The sequence below is a fragment of the Micropterus salmoides genome, unplaced genomic scaffold (assembly GCF_014851395.1).
Source record: "Micropterus salmoides isolate LMB-PRFRI ecotype aquatic unplaced genomic scaffold, ASM1485139v1 Ms_hic_scaffold_8, whole genome shotgun sequence".
NCBI classification, from domain to species: domain Eukaryota; kingdom Metazoa; phylum Chordata; class Actinopteri; order Centrarchiformes; family Centrarchidae; genus Micropterus; species Micropterus salmoides.
Window position 1 is genome coordinate 21,970,464 of NW_024044570.1, and position 13,637 is coordinate 21,984,100.

Here is a 13,637-nt window from a genome sequence, read left to right on the forward strand (position 1 = left end):
CAGTGGAGCCTGGGTGTACAGTATGTATATGAGAAGAAGGTAATTAAAGAGATTGGAGGTTTACTCAGTAACCCCTGCTGAGCAGCTGGTCTACGGCAGGTCCAGAGCAGCACATGGCGCATGGACCGCTTTTGTGTGTGTACACAGCCCGCAGGTGGAGTTCAGCGCGCGCGCGCGCGCACGCACGCACACACACACACACACACACACACACACACACACACACACACACACACACACACACACACACACACACACACACACACACACACACAAAAGCGATGTGATCCGCTTGACTGCTGCTAATGCGCCCGGCGGCATCTATCTCAGCCAAACAATACAGTTGCTGTTAAAGGTCCCGGATTAAAGAGCGACTCCTCTAAACTCCCATGGGTGCCATGTGACAACCCATCACAAGGAAGCTGTTTGACACACTGCTATGTTTGAGGTTTGCCTTCCTGTCCGTTAAGTTTACCAGGAGCAAACAGGAGCGGTATTTGATCACCGACAAGTTTGACAAGAAAGATAACATAACAAGGAACCACAAACAACTTTACAAGCCTCACCCTCTGCAGCTGTGCCAAGACAGACACGGTTAACACCAAACAGGAAGTCACGGCGTCTAACTTCAAAATAAGAGCACGCAATGCTGGCTGCATGGTGATATATGATGTAAAAGAGATAAGAAAATAAATCATTGTATTTGCTTGTTCCCGCATCATCCTTGCAATGCAATCTGACAGCACTGATAGCGCTTTGTTTTGCAAGTGCTAACCAGAAGCAGTTTTCTCCTGCTGTGTTCACGCTGTCCGTCAAGCTCAACCAGTTTGATCACATATTGCATAGCCTACTGATTCAATCACACACTGCACACTTTGACTGTTGTAGTCTGCTGCGGTTCATCTAAACATGACCTTGAATGAAAACAGAATTTCACTTCTTCCAACAGTCAAGTAGACAAAAAAAATGCAGCTACAGAGTTATATTCCCACAGTAGCCTGTAACAGCTGCCGTAACAAGGAAAAATAAAATACCACAAAGGAGATAGCATACAGTCACTGTTGACTACAGGCAAAGTAAAGCCTGTAGAAATGAAATATTCTATTGTAAAAAACAAAGCCATAAAGTCACCAAAAACGACCACAACAATTCAACGATAATTTAACAGTTCAATCCCACTTTAAAAGCAGTACCTACGGATAAACGAAAGACCTTATTGTTTACTCAGGGCGACATCAAAACCAAACCCTGAGACATTTTATAGCTACCAAAACAACAGAAAACACATAACTTACCGCCTCAACAAAAAAAGAGAATCCACGGCTTTGCGCATATTTAGTAGGCCTATAAAATACGTGTGCAGCGATATACTATGTGATCTCCCTGATATCTCTACAACACACACCGATGTGGCGATGTGGGAAGGACAACACGTTGACTGTCCTCAGGGAGGGAGGAAGAGAGAGATAGAGAGAGAGAAAGGCGGCGTATAAGAGGGGAGGAGGAGGAGGAGGAGGAGGGCAAGCACCTGCTCCACTGAAGCTCCCTGGAGAGATAGAGGGATGGAGAGAAGTAAGATGTGGCCCCAGACTGCTGATACCTCACAGCCTGGACAGGTTTACTGTCCACTGGAGACAATCAGATCTGTTCTAGTCATCTCCTCCTGTTGTTGTACACTCACACAGCACTGAGGACTACTGGCAGGCTAATTTAACTGATCATAATAATACTCCTGGTATTGATCCGCTGCTGACCATAGCCCACTACTCTACTGCTTCTACTACTATTACTAATAGCCTACTACTGTTATCATCATCAGTGGAAACATATGTGAACAAAAGTAGCAATACCACAGTGTAAATACCCAGCAGCAGTATACATGTTGCCATTAGACTTAATGGTCCAGGTGTAAAGTCTAATTAGGCTACTGTAAATTGTCCTTTTATAATGGTGTAATATATTTGAGCCACTAATTGTATTTTTAACAAAACCTGTAGATAACTGTGGTGAAGCTGACATATTATCACCTCATCAAGTTGCTATGGCAGTATTCCCTCTTCTTATAGCTCTGTTTTGGTCTCCACCATCTCATGAAAACAAAATCTGGTTCTCTAGCAGATAAATGCCCCACTATGTTCAACAGCTACCTTTGTCATGTCTGACGTTCGGTGCTGAGCAGGTAGCAATGGATTTATCAAAGTTTCTTCACTTGAAACCGCTGCCTGCTGCAGCTGGAAACCACACCAATGAGAGTGGTGAAACCCAAAATGCAATGCTGCCAAATGTAAAACCAAAACAATGAGCTGAAAGATAGATCGAAAACGGATCGTCGAGCTGAGGGGAACGGCAGTCGTGTGATAATTCTCTGTGGTTTCAGCACCACAAATGACACTTTTCTGATTCAGACACAATGATCCATTGAAAATATAGAAATATTAGGTAGTGCTGCTTTTAGGCTAAAACTGTAACTTAAGTCCTTAATTAAATATATTTCAGTTAATATAATACTTAATAAATAACCTAATACTTAATCTCATTATAGAACCCCTGTGTTGTAAAATGATAAACAACCTTGTACAATAAAATAATAATTTGACAAGAAAACAAGTTATTATTGTAAAATTATTGTATTTTTAGCTGTTATTGTTTTTTCCTTTAATTTAATTACTGTTAAAAACATGAACTCATTGTAATACACACATATGTGCCATGTAAGGAGAAAATAATGTATTTACTGATTTTATTTACTAAAGTCACAAAGAAGTATGAAGTTATAAACATGTTTATTATCATTTATTTGTCGTCATTTGACATAAGCTTAATAAGCCTGCTTCATTTAGTCTAATATTTCAACATGTCCCGTGGGCCTCCCTGTCTGTCTCTCTCTCTCTCTTGATCGTTCATCCCTTCATCTCCCCATCCCTCTCTCCTCATCTCCCAAGCAGCTGCTCCACTTTGCAGCTATTTAACAGCTGTTTCGCATCGATTTGCGCTTCCGAGTGCAGATTTCTACCTTGTCCATCCTCCTTCTCCTTCTCACTTTTTAGTTCTTCCCCTTCTCTTTCCTCTCTTCCCTCTCTTTTTGCTCTCGCATTTCTAAGATGCCAGACACACAGTAATACCAAACAGCCTTGATGTTTCCCTCAATGAATAGACTGTCTCCTTCAAGTCTTTCCCTGAGATCCATTCAGTGATGAAAGACACACACACACACACACACACACACACACACACACACACACGTGCATGCATAAACACAAACTGGCACGCATACAGCCAAATAGACATTTGTACACACATGCACACAGATTAGCGGCCCCCTACTTCCCTACTTTTCTCTCTGTGGAAACAACAAGTACTGAAGGAAGCAACGGAAAAGAAAGGAGAAAAGTGAGGCTCCCCTATAATCCCCAAATCCCTCTCTCTTGTACTCAAACCTACACAAGAGAAAAGAGGGGGAGTGAACAAAAATTGTGTGTCTGTGTGTCTGCGGAGACTAGTGTAGCCTGACATGATTTATGGTTTGGCTGTGCACTGCAGGCAGACACTCTCAGTTTTCTCTGAGGTGGGTGTCTCACCTCCATCCTTTGTGACCTATACAGGTTGTATAGTGTGTGTGTGTGTGTGTGTGTGTGTGTGTGTGTGTGTGTGTGTGTGTATTTGTGAGTAAGATAAACTGTAAAATGTATACATGAGCTTGTGTGTGTATTACTGCAGGTGCATGAGAGAGAAGATAAACCTTTTGTGTGTGTGTGTGTATGTTTGTGTGCAGTGTTGGGGTCAAAGCGCACAGTGGTAGGTGTGTTCTCCTCGTGGGTTATACTTGGCGGTGGACTGTAGGATCCCCCATTAAGCAGCGTGTAAAAGAGGCCAAGCACAGAGGCCATTATGAACTCCAGTAGTAATAGCTCCAGGAATCTTACTGCCTCTGGAGACCTGGTCATTAGCCTATTCCTCTCTCATAAAGCCCTCTATCCATCACACACGCAAGCATGCACACATTTATATGCAGACGCAGCTACACACAAACACTCAAGCACATGCACAGTTTGTCTCCTGCTTTGTTGCTCTCTTTGGTCTATTCATCTCTGGTGAGAAAGAGTACAATGCTGGGGATACTGCTACAAGAACAATCCACCAAGACATCCACAGATGTCTTTAAAAACAGATTGCAGATGCACATAAACACACACATACACACACTATCCGCACGCGCACACAGATGCTCATTTACAAAAGCAGCGAGGCATAATATCAGCCATGAACCCAAACCGCTGATTATTTAAATGTATTCCTCCTTCCCCATCCAGTGAAAGTGAGACGCTGTAGCACCCTGTTAGCTCTGGTCAGGTAGGAGATTACAAGCAGAAACACTGTCACATACAATGGCGCTACGTGGCTGGACAAGCATTATAATGGCAACCAAACCCACCTTCTGAGCATTCACACAAACACACACTCACATGCGTGTATATGTACATAGACACACTCTGTAGCAAGATTTATTGGCAATTCAGACAGTGAAGACAAACTGCAGAGGCAACAAGGAGGTGAGTACACTCTTTATGCTCAGGAAGATGCACAGACACACACACACACTGTACAGTTGTGTGTTTACAATTACCATGCAAAACAGCATGCGCACACACGCATACACAACAGAATCACTACTAAACAGTGCTGTACATGTATTTACTGTCACCTCTGCACACACACATAAACCCACACCCTCAAAGTACACAGACTATGGCCAGAGTAACTTTGGTTTTAATATAGGCGCGTGCATGCACACACACACACACACACACACACACACACACACACACACAGTACATTGTGTACCAGCACACACAAAGCAGGGGGAGTCCAGAGAGAAGAGATACCTGGGGATGGAGACACATTGGCAAAGGTAATGCTGGAGTCAGTCGCACTGTCCTCAGGCAAAAAACACACAAACCCATACACACACACACACACACACACACACACACACACACACACACAGTGCAGTAAAGATAAGCACTAATCCTGTTTATTACCTCCTCCCTCTCTACACTCTCCCTCTTTTTCATTTTATCTCTCTCATTTTCTCCTCTCTTCTCTTATTTTTCCTGTCTCTCCTCCTCAAGCCTATTTCAGCAGGGCGCACACACACAGACACACACACACACACACACATTTCATGCACACACAAACATACTGTGAGTTTACCCCTGTGATGTTTGTTGGCCTGGGGCTGAGACGAGGAAACAGGGAGGGGAGTGTCAATGTGTGCTGCTCTTTTCCAGCTCCAGCTCTGTTCACGTCCTGCAGAGAGAATTACCTTCCCTTTGTCTGTGTGAAGGGGCTGCTGCCTTTACCATCTGTGCAGCGGATACAGTGGCAGGCGTGCGTGTGCATGTGTGTGTTTCTATACCACTATACTTCTTCTTCCACTGTAGATACTATACCTCCAATCTCATGAAAAAAAAGAAGAAATTTCACAGGATCTGATGTTTTGAAGGGAACATTTTGCTATGATTTAAGGTTACAGGAGAGGTTCATTTTAAGGTTAGAAAGTATATGTTGTCAATTTAAGGTCCTCACATTTATATTAAAGCAATATTATGTTCTTTCAGCCTCATGGAGTTTGTTCAGCCGTTGTTAATTTTGTATTTGTCGAATTTTATGTTTTTGGATGAGCGTGTATATTCTTGGTCATTTTTCTTATTTATGTACTATTTATATTGTTGCCTCCCTACATGTTCTTCTGAACTGCATGTGTATTTGATTTTTTTTTCTGGATATTTTAGATACTGTACATACAGTGTGACTGTAATTCTGTTTCTCTACACTATAATGTATGTCGAGGATGTGATCACATGATTTGAGTCTTGACACACGTTCACAGCTGAGTACAACCCCAGTCTGTTCTGATTGCCACAGAGAGGTGATGGAGTCCAGGAATCAAACTGGCAACCTTCCCCTTCTCTAACATTCACTGCCCCTAGCACAAGGCTGGCATTAAGTGTTCCTTGTCAACAATAAGGAACACATATTAGTCTTTCTCTCAGTGCTGCACGACTTCTCTAGCCTGTCTGTGTAGCTTTAAAAATTGGTCACTAACATAGAGTTGTTGTTTTTTCAGTAATTGTTACTAAAACAGGAGTAAATTGTCTATAAAACTAATATTAACTAATACAATTGTTTTGCTCTAGTGAGGCAGCAGGTTGGTGTATGTGGGATCAACCTAAAAAAACATATAATGCTCGTGTTCAGTAGGGAACATATTAGGCTCATTGATGTGATCTTGGACAACATGGAGTTCTGTGGACGAATAAGCTCAATAAAGCGTTCAGGGGCAATGGGTTTTGGTCTTTTCATGTATTTTATTGACAAAAGAAAAATATTGAATATTGCCAGCTTTATCCTTTAAGTTGAGCCCTGAGCCGTGTGTTTTTTTCTCTGTCTTGATTTTTTAAATTCCTGTGTATGAGGGTGTTTTTGGTTTTCTAGAGCTGAAGAGGCAACTTTCTCATGGGGATAAAACTACAAAAGCGGGAACTAAATCAAGGATTACATTCAAACAAAAGAGATCAGGAACTTGTGTGTGAACTCCTCAACAAATTACAAATGCAGACATACATATTTCATCCTTAGTGCTCTTTGCGTTTCCTTTTTTTTCTAATTCTCCTCCTACTTCCCTGCTCAGCCATCCCTCCTCCCATTTGTTTTTTCCTCCACCTTCCCCTCAAACTGTCCTTATTTGTTCATCCCTCAGTCCCTCTTATCCTTCATCATGTGTGTTCTCTCTCTCTCTCATAATGTGTCTCCTCCTACACTCTCTCTCTCTTTCTCTCTCTCTCTCCAGATGGGTGGCAGAGTAGCAGCTTGCTGTGGTCAGGCCAATTATTTACATAATTATGATCTCCCACTTAACCACATGATCCCTTACCTGGCCGTGGGCAATTAAAGCCGGCATCATTATGCAGATTATGCAAATACAGTCAGAAGCGGAACAAGGTGGCGGGAGATCACACATGAGCAAACACGTGCCCCATAACCGTAAGTGTGTTTGTACGCTGTGGACGTGTGGGCATGTGTGTGTGTGTGTGTGTGTCAAAGAGTTACACATGTGTGTAACAGAATGTGGGAACATATTTAACAGCTCACTGAATTGTTAATTGTATGTTTTTGTCACTTTTTGCCACTTGCTATCCACAAAACATCTAAATGTCAGACACCAGTCTGTCTGCAGATGTACCTGCATAAGCTGTATGCTGTAATATGCTTTCTGGGATTGGGGTAGAAAGAGAAGTGAATTTTATCTGAATTAAAAGGCCTGTTCACCGAGATACAAAGCGAATGGAATTTTGTTTTAAAGCATTAACAAATAACATTAGAAAGAGTGAGACAGAATTAGACACACAGAGAAGAGAGGTCTTCCTGGGGGGCGGGGGTTCATGTATGTGTGTCTAGTCACATGTGCAAGTTCACCTGCTAACATGGTGTGGCCAGGTGGCAGACTGAGCCATGCCCATAATCAACAGGCTCTTCAGTGAAGCGGCATCATTGGTTGCATGTGTCTGTGTATGCATGGATGCATGAGTGTGTGTGTGTAAGAGACAGGGAGAGAGGATCACATCCCTCCCAGCTGTAGCACTGCGGCACCACACAAGCAAGGCATGTGCAAACGCACATCTGCATTATGAAGCATACATGCCCTGTCTGACAGCAACTGCCACCTAACTGCTGTTAACCTGCTCTCTGTAGAGGCCCCTCCATACACACACACTCACACACGTACACAATGACACATTCAATCAATTATGTTTTGACGTGGTCCATGAACATGCAGATGGTGCCAGACCAAGTATCAGAATACTTCTCTCTCTCTGTCTCTCTCTCTCCCTCCCTGTTTACCACACCCCTGTTGATGTATATGTGCCTGTGTGTGTGTGTGTGTGTGTGTGTGTGTGTGTGTGTGTGTGTGTGTGTGTGTGTGTTTGTGTTAAGGAGTCCACCTCCCTGTAAAAGATATTAAAGCCGGAAAATTTTAGCTTCTGTATTTTCATTTTGCTAATCCCCTTGCCATCTGCTCGTTATCATACACCATACACTGCTTGTTACAGTTTTACTCTGCGTGTTATTGTGTACTTTGAGCATGTGCATGTGTGCGTGTACGTGTGTGAGCTTCCAGGAGTTGTCGTTATCACCTCAGGTCAAAATCTGCTGGCATTTATCCCGATCTCCCCAGCTCAGTGAGCAGGCAGGCTGCGTGTGTGTGCTTTGTGTGTGTGTGTGTGCTTGCATGTGAGATCTCACATCAAAGGTTTTTGCTTGTTCCAAATGAATGTAAACATCACAGAGCAGGCATGTTTGGTGTGTGTGTGTTTGTGTGTGTGTGTTGCTGTTGCTGGGTGTACATGTGCTTTAAGTGAATCTTCTGTTAATTAAGAGCTCATTAGTGACACCAGATCTTTGACCAATTAGAGTGGCTTGCTAACTTGCTCACTTGTTTGTTTTCTAGTTGAGGCATTACCAAACACGTTGGTTTATTCATTCTTTTTCTTTTACACCCCGTCTTCTGGTTTATTTTCACTGTCTCTGGAGGATATGAAACATAAAAAATAGATTATGGTTGTTTTGCACTTTTATTCTTGGTTTTTCTTCTTGGCAAGGGAAAGTCGCCCAGCTCCCTCATGATGTTCGTGTGCATGTGTGTGAGAGGTTTTTATCTCCTCTGTGTTATCAAGCTGTTGTCATGGTCTTTTATTCATCTCATTAATAACAGCGCCCTTGAGGTGGAGCACCGCGACCCTGTCTTCATCGGCACACGCTAGTGAGCGCAAACATGCACACAGTTAAAGATGCAGACACACACACACACACACACACACACACATACACACAATTAACTGTGCAAGAGAGCCTGACAGCAGCTTCCTTTGAGGCAGCACCCATCTCAGCCTCCTGCATGAATACACAAAAGACTGTCTCCATATATCTACGGAATAGAAAAACGGCCAAACAGACACACACATGAGTGCCAGCAGCTTCTCCACCCACTAAAAACATATATACACATGACACCTCCTTAAAGATGTCCTACTTAAAGACTCAAAAGCAGAGCCTGAATTTTGGCTCCACCACAGCACAGTACAAGGCAGAGCCCACTCAGCATCTTAACCAAGGCAAAATAAAAAAAAAAACAAGGAACTAAGAAATAAGACGGAAGCAGAAGAAAAAGAAAGAAATTGGGAAGTAAGAGGGTTACATTAAGTGATACTGATCCACACATCTCTATCAGGCTTTCCGGGCTCGTTTTAGTCTATGCATAGTTTGGTCTAAACTTGAGCTATTTAAAAAAATGTTTGTTGTTAATTATTCTCTCTATTTTGTCTCCCTTTTGTTCAATGAAACTTCAGCAGCTCCCTGGATGGAGGGACAGCGTCTCTCACCACCACAACGTTCACAAGCAAGTCTGTTGAAGTCATCAATCTACTGCAATCTGACAAATTAGTATTTATTTGTGTTTGCAGAACTGCTGCTGCTGCTGTGCAAAGCAGGGAAAATATTTGGAGTGAAGTTATCAAATGTCGCGCGCACAGTACGGTAGTCTGAGACTGAGTGAGAAGTGTGTGTGTGTGTGTGTGTGTGTGTGTGTGCGTACGTGTGTGTGTTGTAGCCTACTATTTGTGTGTACGTTCATGTGACATCTGCCATAAATCACAAGCCACGGTGTCCTTGTAGCTCTAACACATATCATGGAAATCAATGCAGAGGTCAAGTCGAACAGAGCTACCCAACTCCTGAAAATGCCACAGCAGCCAATAAATATGGCAGGCTAATACACACGTCAACAACACGGCTTTTGAAATGTGTGCCCGTGTGTGAATGCATACATGAACAGAAACACAAATGTCACTGAGTGTGTGTCTATTCCTCATGCTAGTGACATATAAGCCAGGTTTGACCTGGTGATACTGTGAGATCTTAAAATATTAAAGGTGATATTCTACATTTTTCTTATTGTCAACAAATCCCATGAAACCAAAACCAAAACCAACAAATTATTGATCTTATAAGCATGCATTGTCTGTGTAGTTAAAGCCTGATACAGTAGCTTATTCCTTTGTGTAATGAGCTTCACTGTGGGTGACATGTTCGTTCATCGTGATAAACACTGCAGTGAATCCTACATACAAAAACAGTCCCCAAAAATAAACTGTCATAAAATTTTAATAATAAGCTGTTTTTATATTTCACCTAAACCTATTCCAAATACCTATTCCACCTATTCCAAAACCAGGCCAAGAAGCTGCTTTACAGGGTAAAACCAACAAGAGGAATATTTAAAGAGTTAAACATTTTTAAAAAACTCTAAGAACAACAGCACCTTCAACAGAATAAGCAATAAAACATAAAACACGGTAACTACAGTGCACAGCTGGTTTGGTAAATACTTTTTAAACAAGAAAGTATATAATTGTGACCCGTTTTTAAAGATTTATGTCTTCAGTTGCAACAAATGGGCGGACGGCCAAGTTCCAGAGACAGGGTAAAGAAGTGGAATTGAGAGTATTGATAGACAGACTGATGCAATGTTTTTTTTGTGGCTTTTGTTGAGAACAAGAAAAGCATAGAATATTACTCGCCTTATCTTTTAAACATAGTAAAAGAAGAAGGTTTTGTTTATTTGATGGCTTGCAAAGTCCCAGCAGCCTTGATGCCCCTTCTCCTGGGAATACGTTCAGATAAAAAAAAATAATAAATACTATTTGGATTTGCGATCATCTGACAAGACACTTGGGGAAAGCAGTAAACTGCTGTAATGTGTGTAACGCATTTCACCAGGGGGTGCAGAGAGTGGGAGATATCAAAATGCCACTTTCTTTTCCTTATGATACCATGTTAAGGTCATGGTGTGCTCTGGGTAACAACACGTGAATGTAGCGTGCGCACGCACAAACACACACACACACACACACACACACACACACACACACATTCTCTCTTTCTGTCATGTCTCCTATCTCACACTTTCTTTTTTCTTTCCCGTTGATGGTTTTATGAAAGATTGTCATGTAGATAATATGTCTCATCATTAACCTGATTTTCTATTGTTGCCTCTAATCTCCATTCCTGTCTCATCCTTACTCTGCTCCACTCTTTCTGCCCTGACTAATCACACAGTAATTGCTCCACATCGCACACACACACACACACACACACACACACAGACACACACATCCTTTACCCCTCACCCCCTACATTGTCAAATGATCATTGAGGAGCGAGCGTGTGGCTGACACTGTCTCCACAGCAACGGCAGTTAGGACCAGGAGGGGGCTGGGGCATCTTCCAGTGTGTGAATGACGAGAGCGCACACACACACACACACACACACACACATACACACACATACACACATATATATATATATAAACACAAACAGAACAGACAGGTGCACACAAGCACACACACACATAGACATATGAAGGTGCCAGCTATGGCAAAAACCCATTTACACACATGCACACAAACACACTCATGCACACACACGTTCAAAAGTACACACACTACACAGACATTAAGCGAGACCTAGGAAACTGAAAAAAATAGGATAAATGCGAGAGTGGAGGAAGGGGAGGGGTTGTTGCTTCCTGGAGAGATTTTCGTCTTCCTCCTCTCTCATTCACATGCACGCGCAGATTGAAAACACACAAATATACAAACAATGACAAAGCACCACATCATCATTCTGATTCAATCCTTTATAAAAGTAAACGTATAATTCAAAACCAGCATGAAAGATTAACAAGGCAAGGAACACTGTTTAATCTGCCCTCCGCCCTCTAATTCCCCCCATCAATCCCTCCTTCCCTGCTCCTCTCTCATTCCTCTCCCCCGTTCCCCTTTTGCCACAGCAGGGTTTTAAATCATTAAGCACAGTCTGGCCTGGGCAACTTAAAGGTCAGAGATCACGGTTAGGTGTTAGCTGAAAGACACAGTTCTGTTTCAAACATTATCATTCATGCCATATTCCTTTACTGCTTAAATGAGGAAAGTCCCAGTTTACACTCCTTTTCTTTCCGCCTCGTCTTGTCGTTGTCACTTCTTCACACTGCTTTATCACTGACCCCCCCCCCTCCTTTCTCTTTTCTGTGTCGTTCTGTCATCCTGCCATCAAGCATGTTTAAGCACCTTTCTCAGGTAACCTCACACCTGCCTCCACACTGACACTGGGCGCACTCTCTTGGATCTCACACAGTTGCCTTGAAGACAATAGATGTCCAGGCTGTTTGACTAATTGGAAGCAGCAGAAGCTCCACAGCAAAGGAGAGATCAACCACAAGCACAGAAACCCCACCAATCTGCCTCATGACACCAAACAGTTATTTTACAAATCTTTTAATAATTGATTAAAAGGCTGATTCATTTTTTATAATAATAAAATTCATAATTTTCTGTGTATCGGCTAATCGATTGCTGTAACTGTCTGCAGTCTACACTTATTCAGTCAAGCCTAAAATTAACAAAAGATCCATCTCAACAACATAGTAGAAAACTTGCAATATAACACACAATAGAAAAACTGTTCCAAAAAAATATTGAGTGTCCACAGATACTGTAGTCCACATTTTAGAAAATATCCAAATTGCAGCAATCGCATCAAAAAGAAAATACACAACTAAAGGCTTGCAATATATGTTTGGATCAATACTGTGAGCAAATGTTATTTTGACTGAGGAAATAAAAATGTTCCTGAAAGAAATATTAATACAACAACATCAGCTGCTGAGAAATCTTGGCGCTTAGCCCATTTTAAAATGTTTAAAATGATGAAAGTGAAAAATATTATTCCACACAGTGGCTTCAGTGTCTGTGACTGTTACAGAAGCACAAAGTAACTCTCCTTACCTGGCAGAAGACAGTAAATCAATATGACATCGCTCAAGCTATTAATTATGCCTTGGAAGAGGAATTGAATGAAAAGGGAAATTCACTCTCTGCAGCCATGTGACCAGCCTGCCGAAGGAAATACCGGCACAGAGTGTCCACAGAAAAATTAAATACTGAATAAAAATGCTTACCTGGGATGTAGTAGTGTGGAGTTTTTAATCCAAACATGGTCCTGGATCAGTCCTCTGCTGATTCAGAGAAGAAGAGCCTGGGTTGCAGGATGTAAGGAAGGGGCAGGGCAGGGGGATCGGGCTGTGGTTGGCCAGGTTAAGGAGCTCGTTGATGGTGTAAAGTCATCAGACGGCTCCCTGCTACGGCTCTCTGTGGGCCCTGTGGGTGCGAGCAGAGGAGGAGGAGGGGAGAGGTCAGCCTCTGTCTACCTCCCTCCCCTCCTCTTCACCCCCTGGACTGAGCGCAGAGAGGTGGAAGGAAACACAGGAAAACAGAGTGGGAAAAGAGACAGAGGGAAAGTGACAGAAAGAGAGGAGATGAGGAGGAGAATAAGAAAAAAAACAAGCTCCACAAGCTGAGGAAGGGTGACAGTGTGCTCATGCCATCTTTTACTGAGGAGATCGCCTGGAAGGGAGAGCCTCTGAGAGAGTTGGGAGGGTGGCAGGAAGGATAGAAAGAGGGGGGAGGGAGTCAGAGAAAGAGAGAGTCGAGGAAGAGAGGGTCTTCAGCCGGCGTTCTCT

The 13,637-nt window shown here is 42.6% G+C and overlaps 1 protein-coding gene across 3 annotated transcripts in view; it reads right to left on the reverse strand.

The window, feature by feature from the left end:
- The window catches only part of LOC119894095 (genetic suppressor element 1-like), a 38,708-nt gene extending 25,071 nt beyond the window's left edge, over window positions 1–13,637 (reverse strand). The window contains exon 1 of one of the 3 annotated variants that reach the window (XM_038706610.1): window positions 13,077–13,637. In XM_038706610.1, coding sequence (XP_038562538.1) covers window positions 13,077–13,113 — 37 coding nt within the window. In that variant the 5' untranslated portion in view covers window positions 13,114–13,637. Of the gene's footprint in view, window positions 1–566; window positions 596–1,295; window positions 1,442–13,076 lie in introns of those variants that run through there. The other 2 variants (XM_038706611.1, XM_038706613.1) reach the window with 2 other exon arrangements.